Source organism: Siphateles boraxobius, unplaced genomic scaffold (genome assembly GCF_051911475.1).
Source record: "Siphateles boraxobius isolate OS27281-9 unplaced genomic scaffold, OSU_SipBor_1 22, whole genome shotgun sequence".
Classification (NCBI taxonomy): Eukaryota; Metazoa; Chordata; class Actinopteri; order Cypriniformes; family Leuciscidae; genus Siphateles; species Siphateles boraxobius.
This window is the reverse complement of record NW_027508833.1, coordinates 29,161,982-29,183,613: the sequence shown is the minus strand read 5'-3', so window position 1 is coordinate 29,183,613 and position 21,632 is coordinate 29,161,982. Positions and strand designations below refer to the sequence as shown.

The 21,632-nt window shown below is 38.3% G+C and overlaps 1 protein-coding gene across 7 annotated transcripts in view; it reads right to left on the bottom strand.

Moving 5' to 3' along the window:
• Window positions 1-4,058: 4,058 nt before the first annotated feature.
• The window catches only part of xpo1b (exportin 1 (CRM1 homolog, yeast) b), a 24,300-nt gene continuing 6,726 nt past the window's right edge, over window positions 4,059-21,632 (bottom strand). For all 7 annotated transcript variants that reach the window (XM_077239500.1, XM_077239501.1, XM_077239502.1 and 4 more), the window contains 22 exons: window positions 20,511-20,583; window positions 18,100-18,161; window positions 17,976-18,020; window positions 17,652-17,833; window positions 16,229-16,277; window positions 15,787-15,906; window positions 15,296-15,424; window positions 15,048-15,206; window positions 14,754-14,951; window positions 14,532-14,670; window positions 14,257-14,438; window positions 14,014-14,170; window positions 13,607-13,770; window positions 13,341-13,475; window positions 13,068-13,251; window positions 12,495-12,601; window positions 9,942-10,136; window positions 9,639-9,807; window positions 9,403-9,537; window positions 7,100-7,259; window positions 6,646-6,742; window positions 4,059-5,568 (listed from right to left, as the gene is read on the bottom strand). In XM_077239500.1, coding sequence (XP_077095615.1) covers window positions 5,422-5,568; window positions 6,646-6,742; window positions 7,100-7,259; window positions 9,403-9,537; window positions 9,639-9,807; window positions 9,942-10,136; window positions 12,495-12,601; window positions 13,068-13,251; window positions 13,341-13,475; window positions 13,607-13,770; window positions 14,014-14,170; window positions 14,257-14,438; window positions 14,532-14,670; window positions 14,754-14,951; window positions 15,048-15,206; window positions 15,296-15,424; window positions 15,787-15,906; window positions 16,229-16,277; window positions 17,652-17,833; window positions 17,976-18,020; window positions 18,100-18,161; window positions 20,511-20,583 — 2,988 coding nt within the window. In that variant the 3' untranslated portion in view covers window positions 4,059-5,421. The remainder of the gene's footprint in view (window positions 5,569-6,645; window positions 6,743-7,099; window positions 7,260-9,402; window positions 9,538-9,638; window positions 9,808-9,941; window positions 10,137-12,494; window positions 12,602-13,067; window positions 13,252-13,340; window positions 13,476-13,606; window positions 13,771-14,013; window positions 14,171-14,256; window positions 14,439-14,531; window positions 14,671-14,753; window positions 14,952-15,047; window positions 15,207-15,295; window positions 15,425-15,786; window positions 15,907-16,228; window positions 16,278-17,651; window positions 17,834-17,975; window positions 18,021-18,099; window positions 18,162-20,510; window positions 20,584-21,632) is intronic.

Genomic DNA, 21,632 nt, shown 5'->3' with positions numbered 1-21,632 from the left:
ACGCCACATTTTATTTTCAAGCGTACATAGTGGCGTATCGGGTCCTAAAAAAAAGGAAGCTTGGCAGCATATTACAGATGCAGTCAATGGAGTTTTTATCTGTTAATCGAACATTCCCAGAAGTGAGAAGAAAATGGTTCGAGCTTGAGAGCAAAAAACGTATTAGTTCACTTCGGAAAAATCGTATTATAAAACTGGAGAAGGACCATCATCGCAGATGATATTACTGGCTCTCATAATAAGAAAAACCGTATGTTATTACTATATATAATATTTTTTCAAAATGCTGTGTAAATATGTACCCGATTAAGGTGAATTAAAATGCAGCTTTATTAATGAGCAAAACGTTCGGGTGTTAAGCACACTATTTACGAGTGGCTGGAAGCAGGTGTAGATTTCTTGCATACCAACTAACATTTGGAGAATACGAACATTTTAATGAATCGGAAAATTTACGCCAGAACCACTTTAATTCAAGCGGCAACCTCCCTGTCTCCCTCTTGAAACCAACACGGAAGTGAATTAAACTGCAATTCATCGACTGGCCGCTTGAGGCTGACTGCAAAAGTGAGCCAAATCTGTATCTCCCCCATGTTAAAATGCCCAACTTTACAGCCGAAAAAATTATGTTTACAGCCTGGTGCCTTAAGCTGTTTTGGTCTATACAGCTAATTTTGCCCTCATGACAACTGTGAGGGGGGTGAATTTTTTTTATAACTCATCCGTTTAAATTATATTAAGCATTAAATTCCTGCATAATCAAGGGCGTGGCCACTTGAGTGACAGGTGGATTGCCGCTGCTGTTATTACTAGCCGTTTGTCTGCTCTCTGTTAGCCATCATGTCACCTCAGCTGATTCCAGCTGCTGAACTTGTCATCTCTGGCGTGTTTGTACTCTTTTCGGGATTATTTCATACAGTTTATTACACGCCGCCCTTATACCTTCGCCCACGCCGTTGGATTCCGTCGTTGTCGAGTATCGAGAGAACAACCAGCGCTGTTCTTCAGTTGTTTTCCTCTGTGAACATGCACTCATGGATGTCTGACAATATCGTTGCTTTTTGGAGTTCAGATTTAAAAACGTCTAAGGTATAGAGGCCACACTCGTTCTGCTGTAACTTACCGTTGATCTTACGGAGCAGATAGACTATGTTATAATATGCTTTTAGTGTTCAATAAAAAGTAACGTTACCGTCAGATTAAATCCTGCAGGTGTCAGTGCTTTCTTTTCGTCCCTTAAATGAGCGCGGATTTCTAGTGCATTACTTGAACTTCTTAGGTAATATCTATCAGAATTTAAAATGGACTGAATAAAGCTCTCTACGAACTTGACGTGCATTGCCGCGCTGACTGACATGTATGCGCATTTATCACTGTCACACACACACACACACACACACACTCAGAGCAAATATTGTAAGTTACTGCATGAGAATAATAATGCATCACAATACACGTTAGTCTCATGGTTAGTTATGTCTTTTAACTATTATAGTATTTCCAAGGGCAAAAACATAAACTTTAACTATTGGCTTTAGGTCTACTTCAAGTCAGCTGTCACTTTAGCGCGAGGCCAGTAGCACATTAGCTTAGCCTGAGCAAACTCGATCACGTCGAGCTAGGCGGGCGTAGTTTCAGCATCCAGGCACCTCAACACCACCCACGTCCCGCCTTTTTGCCCATTTTCGCTTATCCGGGAGTGACGCACTGTGACGCGCTTCCAAGATGGCGACGAGTGACTCCGCCCACTTTAGGCTTCAAAAACGCTCTTCAGAAACCTACGGGTGACGTCATGGATACTACGTCCATATTTTTTTACAGTCTATGCTTTAATTACACACGATTTACACAAAAATTCGTTCTGCTCGTGTTTCATGAATGAGGCCCATTAACTTTAGTACGTCAAAATTCTGCGCTCTTTCCTGCGTACTAAGTCCTTCTCTGTATGATTTCGCAGCTTCCATGTGTTTTCCCCGTAGTTTAGAGATCATACATTAGTGTAATATGTGTTCAATGGTCCACAACAGTGCAATCCATGCTGTTGTTTACATCCGAATATCTCCAACATGGCCGCGCATCCGGGTAACTGACCAAATCGTGACGTAGGTGCAGATGTGCTCAAGATCACACACACAAACACACACACACACACACACACACACACACACACACACACACACACACACACACACACTATAATATAAATATATATAATGAGGCATGTTTAACAATCTAATTTAGTACATTATTATTATAATATAATAATCTATATGTATTGACAATGCAAGAGTCAATCTCTCTATTCCAGCATGTCCCAAAGACATTCAATGCATTAAAGGTCTGCACTCAATTCATGTGTGAAAATGATTCTTCATTCTCCCTCCCAAACATTCCCCTGATGAATTTTGACACTGTCATCCTGGAATATGGTCATGATGTGTCTTCCTAGATCATTTAAAAAAGCTAAACACTCCATCAATTAGGATTAGAAGAACTGTTGCCAAACATATAACATGCTAGAAACATAATTATCACTGCAATACTGATATAATCACAGACTCTTAAGCATTTGTCTAATTTAATCCAAACAGCGACTTGTTTTGGGGGGGGGGGGGCTGGGGTGTGTGTGTATATATATATATATATATATATATATGTGTGTGTGTGTATAAAATACACTTTACATACGTTAAATACTAAAATACTTTGAGAAATAAAATGATAAACAGGTTTTGTTAAAAACTAAGCTGCCTGTTTAAATGAGTAGGGGTTGTGGACTGGATTGACCTCCGAACAGCATTTCTGGAAGTCGTCGTACTGGAACCCCCCCCCCAGACCGGATTCCGGTTGCAAATGCAAAGTGGGTCAGGAGGAGAGAGCTCATCTTTCCTTGGGAGTGAATTTTATTGCAGGCAACTAACATGTCACACAACCTCACATGATATAGATTATAATACATCGCAGAACCAGTTAAAAAACTTCTAACCAAATTCTAATTTTCAGAGTTCTAGAACTTCAAAGGCTTCAGAACTTCACTTCTGAAAGTTCTAGTCCTAAACACATTCCCAGGGAACTCCAGAGACTTGGTTGAATCATATCTCCAGAGCTGTGCGGGATGTGGCACAGGCAAAAACAAACAGCAGTGATGCATTCAAACAACTGTCATGGCACGTCAAATGAGGCCTGCGTCTCTGACGATACATCACTCGTGAGAACACAAAACGAGATGCGATTCTTGGGATGTGCATATCAGAGTAGAACGTTTCAAGGAAACTGCACCAGAGGAGAAACTCAACACTGTTCTTCCGTGCCAGTCACATCGCTGTCGAGATCTGTTCAAACAGCAGGATACTGATAGAACTCAGTGGATGACGAGGTTCATTTAAACCACAGCCCAGGAGAAGCATTAGTGAGGAAATGGATCTCAGCTGCTAGATCCAAGCAGGTGGAGGACGGGTGTTGGGCCTATAGCAGTTGGTTTGGAATGACATGAGGGTGAGTAAATGATAGAATTCTTGAGTGAACTATCCCTTAGTTCACTCAAGAATTCTGTCATTTACTCACCCTCATGTCATTCCAAACAAGTTAGACATTCTTCTGTGAAACAGTGTTGTTATTAAATAAAACTATTAAAAATAGTTTAAAATAAATATTAGATGCAAAACTTTAAACACAATTAGAAATGTTTCCTATAGCAACCAACTGAAATAGTGAAGTTGACTACTAAACTGAAATAAAACAAATTTAAAGCCATAAAAAAACTAACACAAATTGCAAAAGTACATAAAATTATTAAAACTTAAACTGAAAATATAAAAATGAAAGCTAGTTCAAAACATTAATAAACACTATAATAATATATAAATAGTAATGGTATTTTGAATATTGCAGGGGGCAGAGTCCAAACAACACTGCACCCCAGTGACTAATTGTAGACAAAAAATAAATAAAAATAAATGACAATTTTTTATTTTTTAAATTATCCCTGTAATGTACTTCATATCTCCAGCTATGAATTTACCCGAAAGATAGACAAACCCAAGAGAAATCAGACAGAATTATAAAATTCTTCCAACTTTAATCAGTTCAAAAAGATTCACAACAAATGCAACACATATTAAATGGGAAATTCACCACTGATTATCAGTTTTTGGATTGGTACATTCTACTTCCTAATGAGAATGTTGGCATTTACGTCTTTTTCTCTGAATACAAATCGTGTTTTATATTTGGACAGGACTTGATGATAAAATTGAAAAATGCAAAAATACAAAATTAAATGTAAACTGAGATTTATTTTGCTCTAAGTAGTGTCCTGCAGCACTACAGCATGGTAAACAATGTAAATTAGTACAATTTGAAAAACTCCAAAGCAGTCTTCTGAGTGAGTTAACATGAGCAGTTATAAAGGTGTAGCCTACAAGAACCCATAAATATTTCAACCACTTTTTTAAACTTCAATTTAATGAAAGCTCACAAAAGGAGCAACCGTCCTCATTGAGGAAAACAAAAAACCTGATGTCGGCTTAGCGACAACACGCACGCACGCACGCTCGCACACCCACAACAAAACAGGACGAAACATCTGTGTGTTCCCATGGTAGTAAAGATGCTGTACAATGATGCTGATATGAACACATAGAGGGCAGCTGAACACTCCCGTGTAGAAAAAGCAAATGGAGCGCCACTTCAAAGTCCCACTCACAACCACAGCAGCATCTATCAGACCGTTCAACTCAGCGATCTACTTCACATTCTGCTGAGAGCTACTTTAGTCCTGGACCACTTCTGGCTTCCCAACACACGAAGAGCCGGCCAATGAGCATGCAGCACCTCTGCAAACTCACCAATCACAGACATTCGTTGACATTCTCATTGGCTGGCTCTGTGCGCAGCTCATTGGCCCACACACTGACACTAGGTACCATCTACCTGTTGCCAGAACACATACAGCTCTCTGCAAACACAACAAACTGCACGCTGGTCTTTATACATGATAATATACATAAACAAATACATGAGGAGGAAATAGAAGGGGAGAGGGGCAATGAAAAAAAGCGAGCACAAGCGAGTTAATTGTACAGATGTGACACTTCATGCATCGTTTGGATTACAGTGACCAAACGTAAGCAGTTAACAATGGAAAGGTAATACATAAAAGTGTGTATGAAACACATACTATGCAAAAAGGGCCACTGGGTGACGGTATCGTTTACATATTGGCATTGTTTTGGTCAAGAGACAGCCAAGTGCAGAAATCGCCTCCTCACAGGAAGATCCTAAAGTACTCATACACACACACACACTTATGAGAAAACACACAGGGGGCCCACAGAAGAGTAGCCACAACACCACTTTAGCTGTGTGTTTAGTTTGTTTAGGAGTCAGCGAAGTGTGTGCACTGTGTGTTTGCATGAGAACTCAATCGCACATCTCCTCTGGTATTTCATGAGGGTTGAGGATGCCAGGCACAGACATCTGCAGCTTGTGTTTTTCCTCCTGCGCCTGGCGCAGCGAAGCCTCCCTCTCCTCCAGAAAAAGATCAGAGGTGTCCTCGCCTGCAAACTCCTGCAGGTACACAAAGAAACGTGTGAGCATTTAGTGGGTTCTGCTTGCACTGACTGCTCTGCCAGTATGCTGTCATCTCTGCCGTAATTGCCTTCTCTCCATCTCACACACAGCCTCTGTCCCTATGCACTCCAGATGACCCATTTAGTTACACCATGCTTCACGATCCCTTAAAGGTCAAAGGGACAGCACGCATTCTCTCACACCATATCCACTTCCTCGATCCATGAACTCTCATCCACATAAGCACTATCTATCTATAAATTACAGGAACGTTTGTCTGTCTGTGTGTCTGTTATTCGCATATCTCTCGAACCGTTGCCTTGCCATTCATTAGAAATATCCTTAAAATGTTAAAAGGATGATTTTTTTTTTAAAGATTTCGCTTTCCTTGGTCACGGCAACCTTTTCACGAATATAACTTGATATGAAGGACAAATATTTAGTTTACATCCACTTTTCCGTTTCCGATCTGTTGCGTGATCATGGTAGAATCATATCAAGGTCCTTCCTCAGGCACGATAATCTTAATAACATTGTGTGGTGTGTGATGCGCCACGATTTTCAAATCTTGTAGTGTGAGCATGTTTAAGATTTGAGGGAAGAAAATCTGCAAAGATTCTCCTTAAGTGTGTGCCAGGCATAAGCTAAACTGTTAACTTGTGAATATTATATTTTATTCACGGCCATCATTTGTAGTAGCCTATTCACAAACTGTTTGCTCAAGCGTAGCATTTTCTCAGAGCTCATTGAGTAGCCTGCTCCCTGAATCATGTAGTTCAATTTTCCACATTTATTGTCTGTCGTGTCAGTATCAGTATTTGCTTTCTACCATGCACAAATAAAAATGTCACTGAACTTTTGCTGTTTAATTGTAACAATGAGCACTCAAAAACACCAAAAGCAACAATTACTAAAAACAGACACAAAAACTGATTTTGCACGGGCACTTTGCACTAGTTACTGCTGATATCAAAACAGATTTATTTGCCCATTACAAAGACAACATATTTCAATAACCATTATTATGCTATTAACTATTATGGTTCTACGTAGGATAAACGGCTTGCAGCTCACCTTGATCTGTACAAGGAAATCCCTCAAGTGTTCTTTGAATGCTGGGATGTCTTGGTTTAAACTGAACAGGCCAGTCACAAATACTTTCACCTGGGCACTACAAAGAAAATGAAAACAAACATACAGTCAGAACTACAGCAATAGCAAATTTACTAATTATTCAGAGCAAGCCATCTACTGAGAGAGAACAAGCTTAGAGATATGAACCTAAGAGATATGTTGTGTAACATTTAACCAATTGCAAAGAACAATCTACATATTTCTTTAATAAATCCACATGTTAAGACAACACCTGCCAAGAACATACAATGGCCCTAAATGTTTTGGAACGTCACACTTTCCAAAGATATGATGCTACTGTAATTGTTAAAGTGACATTTCATGCAGTGCATCTCCAGATGCAGTCTTTGGAGTGCGCAAGTTCTTGTGGAGCATTAGTTTGTAGGATACTCACTCTTGTAAGTGGGGGAAAGCTGATTTGAGCAAGTTGGCCACATACTCCTGGATAAATCCTTGGTTGTTTACTGGGTTTGTGGGGTTCAGAGTTGCACTGATTTTTCCTTCCTCAACAAGGTTAAACATGTACGCCAAAATAGAAGCGTGCATGGTCAAACCTGGATGACAAAATATGCAGAGGTTGAACAAACGGAGGCATTTACAGATTTAATCATGTCACTATAAAAAAAGTATTTTCATTTTATAATAAAAAAACACTAAAACTCTATTAAGGATGAAGAAAAAAACAACAACGTGGCTATAACTTTCATTTTCACTGGATATAAATCAGTAAATATCTGAGCTAGGCTTGGGCGGTATCCAAATTTTGATACCGTCAAACCTCCTCCCTATTTTACCGGGGTATACGGTATTACCGTGACTAATTAAAAATTATGACATAAGGCTCAGACAGCGTCACCAAACTGTTGGCTTGTGCCTACACCGTTCAGAAACTGAATACCAGATCGGGCAAAAAAAACACACAAAAAAAAAATCAAGGCCAACCCGTGCACGTTGTGTCTGATCCCGGCTGACGGCATTAAATGTAATATGAGCCGTAGCCCTATTAAGACTCGACTATTTTTAATACGTGGGCCGTTATAATATGGTGGCGCCAAATAATTTTTTAACCCAGGTGCTGAGGGGGTGGTAGATATAAATACTATTTATAAATGAGCAAAAATGGGACAATTAATAATATTTAATTATTTTAATTATGGCAATTGTATTCATTTTATTAATTAATTTAAATTAAATTAACAAGCAACACGCAAGAAGTGAATTTGTAAATCCGGTGACACGCGTCCATTGATTTTTATTAATACAACTTTTCTGTCAGTGCTGCAAAGATTAAGTTGACGATCGCCATCACCTAGTGAACGAGCATATATAGAGAGAAATGCACATCATGGATTACATAATCAGAAGGTATAGGCTAGCCTTTTTCTTTTCGTTTTGAATTGTTTCGTTTAAAGAAATTGACGATTGATATCTCCGTAGTGAACACGCCTATAGAGAGAAATGCACATCATGGATTAATCAGAGAGTATGCTGCCTATATTTCTTTTCCTTTTGAATTGTTTCGTTTAAAGAAATTGACGAATCGCCATCTCCATAGTGAACGATAGAGAGAAATGCACATCATGGATTACATAATCAGAGAGTAGGCTAGCCTATTTCTTTTCGTTTTGAATAGTTTCGTTTAATTTGATGATCGCCATTTCCGTATGAACGCGCATAGAGAGAAATGCACATCATGGATTAAATAATCAGCGAGTGGCCTATTTCTTTTCGTTTTGAATTGTTTCTTTTAATGAAATTTCAAGCTTTATTTAGATACATGCCTATCTGTCATCTCTGTGAGACATACACTGAGTTTCGGTTAATTTATGATGAGATTTCAATGCAAGTGAGCGCGGCGCGCCAGCGCAAGATCATGTCATGATTATGTTGTCTGCTATATTTGATTCTTATTTATTATTGGTTGATAAAAAAATATATTAAAATTAAGATACAATTTATACAAAACGAAATTCACTTTAAAGAAAGGCCTTTTACAAAATGAAACTTAATTAAGTGGTCAATGTCTGACTCCCGATGCATCCCATCTTACTCGTGCTGTTCAGTTTTCATTATCAACGTAAAAAAAATAACATTATAATATTTTAACAAATATAAACTAATGCGCTTATTTAATGAACTCGGGGCAAAATGCATCCTCGCAGCAGTGAGTGGGTGGTTGTTTCGGAGATGCGACATTAGGTTAGAGGTGTTTCCATCTCTCGCGGTCACCTTTTTTATTGCAACATTTACAAATTGCCTCGTCAGTATTTACCGCCTCTCCCTTCTCTCTCTCTCTCTTTCTCCTCCACACTGTCACTTGATGACAACTACATAAGCATTTTTAGGCATTGAATAAATTACATTTATTTATTATATATAAGTGCCGGTAATGACGGTATTGAAACTGATACCGTTGCTATTTTAAGACCCCGCGGTATACGATATTACCGAAATACCGCCCAACCCTAATCTGAGCAGTTAAAGATTTTTAAATCATTCATAATTAAAGTTAAATTAGAAAATAATAATTTTAGAAATTTATATGAACTATTAAATCATTCAATTGATTATTCCTGCATTATTTTAATGATTATTCTAAAAAAACTTACACTCATGATTACTACATGGTTACACAGTGTTCAGGCAAAAAAAAAAAAAAATTATAAAAAGAGAAAGGTGAGGGTGGCCAGTACTGACCGGCTGTATGTGATGTATCCGTGACAACAGAGAAGATGTGTTGTAGGATGTCACAGAAGTATGTCTGATAGAAGCTCTGAGCTGCCGCCTCCTCCTGGGCCACGTTCTGCAGCAGCGTGTAGAGAATCTGAAGGCCTACGTGACATTTTTCATTGTACAGTTGTTGTATACATGTTATGATAAATGATTAGGGTAAATCTGACATCTGACTGTGATGAGTGCATCCGTGTTCTCACCAGTGTCTGCCACGTTTCTCATAGTGTGTTTAAAAGCCCATATAATGGAGTCAAGCACAAGCTTAAACTGGGCTGGTGGGATAGCCAGGAATGCTGGGAAACAGTGAGAGTTCACCGCCTGCAGCAGATAGAAGAAATGCGTCCGGTGTTCTGGGTATTCTTCAAAATCCTAAACAAAAATAAAGGATATTATGCACTTCACAATTCCAAACAATAGACACATTTCAAAAGGTTCTTCATAAAAATACACAAATGCAGTCTGGTTTATCACGCAATGTTGATGGATAAATAAGGGCAGCTTACTTTGTTGATCATGTTTAATGTGCACTCAAACACTGCATCAAATATCTGAGGGATCTCTCCAGTAATGTGTCCACCCAGTTTGTTTACGATTGTTGCCATGGTACTAAGCACTTCCGGTTCTCTTGCTGCTGGGACATTACGCTGGTAATCAATGAGCACAGCATCCAACAGCGGAGGAACAAAGTTCTCCCCCACCTAGAGTATGAACAATAAACACATGCGCAGACAGGCTTAAAGGATGAGCGGATAAGTGTGTGTTGTGTAAGGACAGCGCTAATCTGAACAATTCCAAACTGACGGACCTGAAGCAGGTATAACAGAATGATCTGCACAGAGACAGAAATACTGGATCTATCAAACGCACGACACAGAAAAGCCTTGAGCTGGCTAATAAAGTCTCATGATGAAAAACGTCTCTAAAATCAAGATTTTAGTTTAAAAATTAGATGAATGCATAAGAGAAAGATCTTAGATCCTTCATATCTTAGATCCTTGTTTTTTATTTTATTTCCTGTCGTCAATAGTTAACTTTAAGTGTGCTGTGATAGTTTAAAGTGTATATATATATAACAATTTGTTCTGTATATATATATATATATATATATATATATATATATATATATATATATATATATATATATATATATATATATATATATAAAACATTTAAAATTTTGGTTTGTATAATATATCACATTGGAGAAGATGTATGCTACGGTCATATTTGTTCTTTTTTTTTTTTTTTATGTATTCACTGTCACACTGAGTGGGTCTTGCGGAACAACAGTGACTGACCTTCTCTGCTTAGAGCTCCTACTTCTGCCTTACACTGCGGTCAGGCCAGGAGACTCAAGCGGAGCGCTGGAAGGACCAGCAGCCGTGGCATTTTGGTAGATATCCCCATTCGTCAGAATCACTTCTGACTTACGTAGTAGTGAGCTGACGAAGGGGAACGTCTCAGTTACGTATGGTAACGCTCGTTCCCCGAGGAGGGAACGGAGATGTAAGTCCCCTCGCCACAATTGCTGAGCTTCCACTGTACGGCCAAGTCACAGGTCCGGCTCCTCAGCGGAAAAACAAGGATGCGATGCACCTGCTGCTCATTATATGATTGCACTGCGATGCACAGCAGCTGGTGCAATTATCGCATGCCAATGTGCATTGGCTCGTTTAGTTTCACTCGAAGCAGATAGGCTCTCGCAAGCGATGCTCATTTGTCAGAATCACTTCTGACTTATGTCTCCGTTTCCTCCTTTGGGAACGAGGGTTACCATACGTTACTGAGACGTTTTAATTTCTAAAGTTTTTAACAACAGAAAGTGCTAGGGGTGTAACGATATTCAAACATTAAACCTCATGGATACTCTCATGGCGTACCGAAATAGCCCCGCCCTCAGCAGCAATTTTTCAGTAAACCATGGTTTAATTAAAAATAGATGCAATTATATGTTTAGTTTTGTCCCCCCCTGCTGTACCAAACCGTGACGTCAAAACCGAGGTACGTACCGAACCGTCAGTTTTGTGTACCGTTAAGCCCCTAGAAAGTGCATTGTCCACTCCATGACTGCATGACACTTTAATAAAATGTATGTAATACTGTAATGCTGCTTGCTTTAAAGAAATCTATTGTATAAAGTGCTATATAACTAAACATGCCTTCACTGGAGTACTGAATTGCAGAGCTTGTGCAAACATCAACATCACTATGATCAGTTGCTTTCTTGCTGCTGCCACTGCTGTCATTTTTGTTGCACGTTTATTTTGTTATTGAGAGGAAAGCGTGGAGCACATATTTACATATTCTATTGAAACGTCGCACTCAGCAGTGCGGATGGTGTCGGGATGTTAAATGAGCTCTCAGATTCAATGTTTCCCAAGTATTGTATTTGGCATGGCTTATTTAGCAAACAAAATGACTCTTGTCGATCTCCTTTGTAGTTTCTTTATAGTGGTAGCCAAAATGAGTCTAAACTTCAGTGCTGTACACTGTGGCGGGTTTAGCCACATCTCTGGGTTTAGCTGGGCTTACTAATGCTAATGCTAGCGATGCACCCTTATGCTTCTCCATGTCACAGTTTGATTCTGTTTGAAATAGCCCTACTGTGCAGTATCATGGTGTGGTATAGCCGTGCTGGGCAATGCTGGTAAAATGAGGCTACCCTCTTGTTCACTGATCTGCTCCCTGCTACGCTCTGCTCACATGCTCCAATAATAGCAGCTTTGTAGGACAATATATTATTTGGGGAACTGGTCAAAAAATATATCTTTTAAATCTGATTTTGTTGCATAAAACTGAATAAAGAATAATATATTGATATTTAATATTAATATATTTTCTGTCCAATTTTACTTTCAATAAAAGTTTAGTTATTTTATTGGCTTGTATTTCTTAAATTCAGTATCATTAAAATGATTAAATTTCATTAAAAAGTCTAATATAATACAATTATAAAAAAAGCGGCAATTTAAAATAATAAATAAATAATTTTCTGTTTTGGCCCAGAATTTTCATCTCGGTGCATCCCTACCTAAAAGCTGTGATTTGTGTCTCACCATCTGTGGGTCATTGGAGCGGCTGACCCAGCCTGAGATCAGCTTCAGAGTCTCTCTCTTCACTGTGCGCATGCTCCTGATGAGAGGCTGCTTTGTCACCATCTCACCTATAAAAAAAACAAATCAAATAAACAGGCATAAACAAAGCACTTGTGGTTTTTGAGTGAATTCTATTATATACTGTTTATGCCATGCATTATAGTATTCAGAGAAAGTCAGACTTTCTCATTAGTAAGAATTTTCTTTAGGCAACTATTTAGTTAAACTTTACTCATTCTGTTCTACCTACAGTGCTATATATAGCTGCTCAGACAGCCCTTTAATGGGCTTCTGTACACACACACACATAGCACTAAGCTCTGTGACAGCCTTTTGTCTTCCCGCTAGGCGAGTTTGTATAATCAGACTGACTTCAGTTCAATGCTGATCTGTCACTCTGAAACAACCAACAGAGATGCATATACACATTGATATGGTAACTCTAGAATTAAACTTTCTCCTTGTCTTAAACACATGCCCTGCACACACATATGATAAAGATATAGAGATTTGATTGTCTAAAGAAAAACACACCGTTGGTCTGGATGGCAGCAGAGATGTTTTCACTGAGGCACTTGTATACATTGAGCATGTCCAGGTAGATGCGACCCAGCTGAATAACAAAAGGGTGTCCCACGGCTTTACACGCTCTGACGTTAGTCTTCAGGATGCTGCCCAACTGCTTCACTGTCTCCGGGTCCTTCAGGATGTCCACATTCTATAGCAGGATAACACCATAAATTTAAGGTCAGTCTTAAAAAGTTTCATGGAACAAAATTTGATGTTTGAGAAAAAAAAAACACAGACCTTGGTGGCCTGCTGAATGATGCTGTCCCACACCTGGTTAGGCAACAACATGTACTTCTCTATTAGGTGTTCCTGTACAGCCTGGTCAGTCTGTGCTCCAATCATATAGCCGACAGCCTCGTAAAATGTATGCACCTGCGAACAACAAATGGTCGCTCAAGTCCAGCAGAGCAACAAGAACTTTTCAGATGTTGTAGATATCTAAAGCATAATGTGTCAGTTACACATGGAGCAGGCTAACTGAGACAGATGGGGTTATTTGATACCTGCTGGGGCTGAAGGTCACAGATGATGGTGTTGATGTTGTTGAGGATCTCATCAATGAAAGGCATCACCTCTCCAACCTGCACCTGCACAAAATGCCTCCTGCACTTCTGAGCTATCTTTATGAACGTGTCACACGCCATATCCTGAACTCCATCATGGGTTTCTGAGAAGAATAAATAGTCAAATATAACTGTAAAAGAACTGATGTAATCGTGTTTTTTTTATCAAGCTAAAACTAGAAGCTCAACTTTATTCATTATTACCGAGCTGCTCGATAAATGACTGAAATGCAACATCTGCAGTATATGTGTAATCAAATCTGACATCAAAGACCAAAAGATAACACAGCTGTATACAGATGCAAATCTTTGATTCTATTTTAAGGCTCAAAGCATTTGTGACTCACCATGCATAAACTCAAACAATTTATTGACAACAGTCTTCAGGAATTTCCAGTGCGCACGTAGGAATCGTGGGTACTGGCCAACGATGTACATGATGTTGGAGGCAATGATGGCCTTGTTATCCTTGCCTCTCTTCTGCTCACATAGACCCAGCAGGTCCTGTAGATGACGTGGGAACATTGTTATGGTTCTTATTTTTCATTACAAGATTTTACAATGACTTTATCATTTTAAGATTTCTGCACCTTTATGACAGTGACGAGGAACCGCTTCTCATCCTCTTCATGCATGGCTCCACTGATGGAACCAATAGCCCAGCATAGCGTGTTCAGGTTCTTCCAGGACCACTCTGTACCATTCACCTGATTATGAAGCTTTTCTGTCATAATACGCTCTGTGTCGGCATAATCCAGATGGGTAAGATAGACTGCAGAGAGAAATATGATGACACTTATAATAAACACAGATTAGTGGGCAAAAAAAAAATCTGCATTCATAGTTCAAGGAGCATAGCGCTCACCAAGCGTCTCCCTCATGTTCTTGTAGAGGTTGATGGAGTCGGTATCCTTCATGAACTCTCGAACCACCTCCCCCTGATCGTTCTCCACCACCAGCACTTCCTCTGGCTTGGCCATGCGGCTCACCATCAACAAACGCACCTGCAAAACAGTAACACAAAAACCCTTATTGTGTCTACCTAAAAAATTGAATTTCATCTTGAATTTTTTGTATGTGAGCTAACCTTAGACAGGACAGGTAGGTAGAGCTGTCTGCGGGGCGGTACATCAAAGTGTTGGCTGCCTGAGAGTAGGGGAGAAGTGGACGTTGAGAAAGGACTCTCTCTGTACAGCTCAGCTGCAAGGTGGTTCCAGTACTCCAAACAGATCTTAAAGATCTCTGTCTCCTCCACCTCTGACACCAGCAACATGTAATGTAGAGCCTGAACAGAACAACAAACAGGGTCTTAACACAATGGCATCTAATCAGCAAAGAGACTGAGGTTGATTCTCCATAACCAAGTTCAGTCTGTGCATACCTCCATAAGCGTCTCTCTGATGTTCAGTCTCTTTTCTATCAGCTGTCCGTGCTCTTTAAGGAAGGTGCAGAGGAACAGGCTGAGGTTCTGAATAAAGTTTTGCTCATCATCTTTACCGTTTGCATATGCCAGCCGGATGTTGGTGTTCAGTGGAAGCATCTTCAAAACACAAGTAAGAAAGAGAACATCAGACTAGCCCAAGACCAATGGGTATATGGGAATTTTACTTAGATTTAAAAAGAGGTTACCTGTTTGAGCTGCATCATAGTCAGAGTGAAGAGACTGACAAACTGCTCTTCGTACTGGCTGACACTGACTCCTGCTATTTCAGTCAAGCACTTCAGAGTCACATTGCGAAACATCGGCACGTTTAAAAACTACAAATCAACCCAATAGAGAAGAGGGGTCAACAAGTACCTCAAAGACAACTGCTTGTAGGTGTGAAATACAATCTTTGTAGTTGTTAATGCATGAATCTATTTAACTGTACTATTTAATTGTACAACAAAAAAACACATACACTTTAAATATAGTTATTACACTATTGTCTGGAACAATTAATTCTAATAGGTCAATTGATGCATTCTGCAGCCCAATATTGTTTTTTTAATAAAAGGATGAATGAGTGTTGGTTTATATGAGTTACTTATGAGTAAAGGTAAAAATGAAGTAATTAAACAACTATATTCCTAGTTCTTCACAAAGTCTGTAATATTAATAAAACCTTTAGATATGTTACCTTGTACACCAGAGTACTGATGAGTTTAGTTTCAAAGATATAGCCCAAGGGAATCCAGTTGAGAAACCTTAGCAGAGTCTCCAAGGTAGCATGCACAAGTGGGGCATTCTGGGAATTTTCCTAAAAATTGTAGATAAAATGTTTACAAATTTCTCAAGCCAATAAAAACTCAGCCATTAACATGAGTTGTATGCATATGCAAATCAAACTTATGGTTCAATTTTAAAATGTTATTCCTGTGACATTAAAATCTGAGATTTCTTTTGAGCTTTATGAGAATTATGTTGCCACATCACAAATTAAAAACACTAGATTGTTAGTTCATTATTTAATAATTAACTAGAAAAGCTGAAAAACAATTAAGAGAGTGTTTAAATGATTAAGAGAAAGTCTGCATATACTTTCACAAACTTTTTTTGTATGAGAGAAAAACAATACATACCATCACAAACTGGCACAACTGGAATATCTGAGAGAACTCATTGCACATGCTGCAGATGGATCACAAAACAATACAGATGAATTAACAAGAAGTAATGTGAATATGACCTAATTTACTAATAGGGGTGTCCCCGACTAAGGATTTTCACAGTGGAAGCAGAATCTTCAAGTCTTGCCTATAGTCAACAAATAGTCTAATCATCATGTCGGCAAATCAAATTAAATCGGCTAAATTGTGAGTTTAAGTACACTTACACTCCAAGTACAGCGCAACATCGATGCACCGAAAAATAATAAACAATTAATTTACTAAATTAAATTAGAACAGAATATACCTTTCTAATAAATAAAAATAAAAAACAAAATAAGTCAGAATCAAGTCACATGGTGCAGAACAAATGTGTGCAAAATGCCTAAAGTGCAGGGGAACATATATTCAAAACACAAGCCACAAATAGTTAAATTAGATAACACTGAGTGATCAATAAATAAAATTAAAATAAAGAAATTATTAAAATAACGAAGAGCCAGAATTGTCAACTTTGTCTTTTTAACTGCAGAGAAAACAATAATTGCTAAACTAGAGTGGCAGCCTTTTTAGCTAAACATGTTCACAGCCTACAAAAATCTGCTTAGAACCAGCTATAATGTTTTGAAATCAAAAAATCAAAAAAAATCTAGTCTTTCACTCTGTCTGTGTCCATTTGAGTCTTTTCAAATGATGTGCGCATGAAAAAATACTTAACGGCTTATATATTATTATTTATATTAAAAGATCAAATTCCGTACACACCTTATTAATAAAGCATACTATATAACATCACTGTATACATTAATATACATTAAGCCACGTTAAAGTGGCCTTTAAGCGTTTTTCACGTTTAGAATGTCCTGAGGAAAAACACTTTGTTAACGTTGGCCGCCAGAAGTGCGATCATGGTTTTCCTGATGCTAAATCCAGCCTTGGAGAATATCCTCCTGATGGTGTGCATCCACACTTGAGATTTTCTTATCCTAGGCATTGTTAAAGATTTAAATCCCAGCCGCCAAGATGCTCCTCTATCGGTCACGGTTCATGAAAAGTAAAACTTAAATCTCTCACAGGGTGGTTGGATTTATTCACGCACGTTAAAAATATTTATTAAAAGCTTCTTTTCACATTTTTATTTACAGCATTATAATGATAGGCTGTATATTAACTTATTGGCAGAAAACCGGTAGTTAGATCAGGCATTGAGCACCCCCATATAGCCAAAATGGCATGATCCTCGTTTCATAACACCTCTGCGAAGATTCGACCATGAGATTGGTAGTCGAATCAAGCTCCTCCTATCGAAACATCGAATCTTTGACTATTCGGGGTCACCCCCATTTAAAAATAAACCATAAAATATGACAGTTATTCTCTTTTAATGCGGTCTCACCTGTCCTTCAGGTGTTTGGCTTTCACTTGTGTCATCTGGCCACTGGAGAAGTCAAACACCTCCTCACTGAGGAGTTTCAGAATGATCATGTTGTTCTGGCAAAGGCTCTCACTGGTGCGGCTTGCACCAACAATGTCACTGATAAATGTGGGCCAGTGTTTTGGCCACTCCTGCTTCAGGATCTAAACACGAACACATCAAGTAGCATGAAGGGTAACAGACATTTTTAATGGAGTCATCAAATATATGGCCCCACATCATCATTATGAATGGCTATGAATCCCTCTAATGTGCACTAAGAAAAAGTATTCAAACAAAACTCACCTGTACTAATATCATGTTGAGTTTTCCAATGTACACCTTTTCTTTCTGAAAGGAGGCAGAGCATAAATAAAACAGACATCAACCACAGGAAGACAGTAAACAAAATAAGTGGACGTTCACTGACCTCAACATTGGCTGCATCTGATGATGTCTTGATAATGAGCCCCACAACATACTTTTTAATGCCTGAAATAAAGCAGAGCAGTGAAGAGCGTCAATGCATACAGTAAGACAGCATATAACCCAATTAGCTCTCCATTCAGATGGAAGCAGCTCTTCTCAGAAGACTTGTTACTGTCTGATTATCTGCAGATCTGCTAAATCATACTTCCAATCCTACTAACTACATTTTTACTCACCCTCAAGTTGTTCCAAACCTGTATGAATTTCTTTCCTCTGCTGAACACAAAAGAAGATATTTCGAAGAATATGGGTAACCAAACAGTTGACGGACACCATTGACTTCAAAGTATGGGGGTGGGGGGGGGGTGGGGGTGGGGGGTGGTGGTGGTGTTCAGCAGAAGAACAATTTATTTTGGAACAACTTGAGGGTGGGTAAATGATGACAATGTACATTATTGGGCAGTGGTGTTAAGTAACGAAGTAGAAATACTTCGTTACTTTACTTAAGTATTTTTTTCGGGGATCTGTACTTTACTTGAGTATGTTTTATTTGCATCTACTTTTACACTTACTCCACTACAATATTAAAGACAAAGTTTACTTTTTACTCCGTTACATTTCCCCATGCCTGCTCCAAGTATTTATTACACTGGCTTTCCAAACCAATGAAAAACTTGGTATTATTTTGAAAAAAAGATTGCGCAAGCTCTTTGCCAGCATGCGCTCACATAGCAGTCAGTTCGCCATTGTGGAAGACGACCGCAGAAACAGGTGAAGGTGCAGCTCTGCCCAGCAATGATCCTGAGATCCCTTGTATCTTGCACATCTTCTGTTTGATGCAGCTAATGTTATGGAACATGTCTATTGCAGAGCTGCCAACTCTCACTCATTCAGTGTGAGACTCACGCAATTGACACTTTCCACACGCTCTCACGACACGCATCCATTTTCTCACGCAGAGAAAAATCGCGAAGCAAAGAGGACATTGACACCGACAGACAAGACAGATTAGGTTACTTTTGATATGGAACAAATTCTCAGCTCTCAGATTCTGTCAATTTTATTACAAAATTTAAACAATAAATACCGTTTTGGAGCTTTTAAATGTGACGTGACAGATAGCTAGCGCCTGCTATATGGGGTGCCGTTAATCTCTTTACTACTAGTTAATTGTAAATAAACACAAATGAACAATAATAGGTAGCCTATGTTGAAAGATACAGTACAACTCACCGAAATGTATATACCTTACATAATATCAATAAATCAGTGTTTTTCAACCGAGGAAAGAGGTCAATAAAACAGCTGGAGAACAATGTCACATAACGTTACATTTACCTCAGGAAAAAAAAACAAAAACATTTAATGACCATAGCATGTTAGTTGGCTAGAAAAATTAGTATTTTATAATATATTTAATATTCGTATAAATTAGTATTTTGTTAAATGTGCACTATATATTTATTATATTTTTACTTCTATCATTAAGATATTATAAAGTTGTTATTATAATAAAAATCACATGTATTTTTAACATGTAATAATACCAACTGACAGCAAGGTGCTTCATTGTCTCTTATGATTGCAAATCTAACAAATCTTAATTGCAGTATCTAATAATTTGTTCAATTAAAACATTGCATATCACTCCCAAAACAATTGATCTGTTTAATTATTTATATTTACAGTTTGAATATTTACTTTTTACTTTCGGTGCTTAAGTACGTTTTGAATCGGATACTTTTGTACTTTTACTCAAGTGATGTTTGAATGGAGGACTTTCTACTTTTACTGGAGTCATTTTTTATTTAGGTATATATACTTTTACTCGAGTATAATTTTTGAGTACTTTTACCACCCCTGTTATTGGGTGAACTATCCATTTAACTTTGTGTAAGATATATATATATATTTTTTTTATTATTATTAATTTGGCTGGGTGCAGACAGACAGTTCAAACAGAGACATGTTTTGGATGTTTTTGAGACATCAATGTTGGTTAAGCTGAACAGCGTAGAAATGATCTAAGTGATGCTTTATTTATCAATTATAGATGCTTACGTCATGTTTTCCATTTCATTTTATCTTTAACAGAGCAGATTATAGTCTTTTTGGAAACAAATGAACACTAAGCTGAGCAGACAACCTTCCATGCATTTTTAAAAGGGGAATTCAGCTCAACTTGGCAATCACTCACTTGACTCTAATGAATGTGTTGGCCTGCTAAAAACGTTTTGTAGAGTCAAGTCTGTCACAGAGTGAAAGGTTTACTTCTACATTTCAATGATCCCTTCACTGCTTGTCCAAATCCAGCCTTTGAGCTGCTTATGACTTAAGAATTGATTTAGACTGAGCTATGAATTACTCGTTTATCTCGAAGTGGTAAGGGGAATTCTTGTGAGTCAGTCCTACCTTCACATTGGTTTCTGGGCAGAATCTTCCATCTTGTTTTAATAACTGTTTCCAGAATCTGCAGAGCATAGTACTGTAATGCCAAGAGAACAAATCAAGATTTAAGGATCCAAGCTTTAACCAGCCAATCTGCCAGAGCTGTACCGTGAAACAAGGAAAACAAAAAAATTGCTCTTAACTTTAACTGCCTAATATATTTTCACACATTCTTTGGTTTGTTTCAAATGGATTCAGATTGAAAAAAACATCATGCAGATTTGACTTCAGTGAGAATTTTTATTACAAACTCAAAAAGAGAACAAAAAAAAAGTCCAAAATCCCCCATAAAAACTTTACAATGTTTGTATGAAATTCTGTAGAAGTTTTGCTGTTTCTGGCCATGTCACACCAGAATGTGAAAGACAGGAAAAGGAGACTTTACGTTAATAGCAAAAAGCGAATGGTTTGGTTCCGTGCTCGGCCACAACAAAGCAAGCAGCTTGGGAGAACGACGCAACATCTGTGTCCAAAAACAAAAAGAACCGAAGGATTCTTTTATGAGTCAATGGCCACTCACAAGGCTTTAATCATCATAGATACGTTTTCCCATTGGCGAACTAAAGACCAAACCCCTTTCTGTTTTAAAGTGACACTAATGTTTCCACCAGTAACTGGTGTGGGTCTCAGGAACAGCAAGACAAGCCACAGGTTTGGGTCTATAGACTGCCTTAAGACTGCCACCATGCTGCTTTTAAGAGGGAATTCATGGTGCATTAGTGTCCTTGTCATGATCACTAGTGTTATTTGGATCATCAGCATTTCGACTGTAGGGATAGAATGAGGAAAGAGGAAAAACATGACGCAAAAAGGTAATGTGTTAAAGCAAAACATGGAATACAGATCATACACTATGTGAATGTATTAAAGGTGAGGCCTGGAGAGGTAGGTTTATTGCATACAGACAGATTTCGCTTTCTCAAATCACCAGGATCTTTTCACCTTTAATTTTTAGGTGGTTAAGAGGTTTAAAAATAAAAATAAATATAAAGAAAAAGGGCAAGGCCAAAAAACACTGCAACAGCACGCAAAGTCTTTATTGTTCACATGTGATGTTGCTATATTTCCTGGTGCATGATCAAGAGG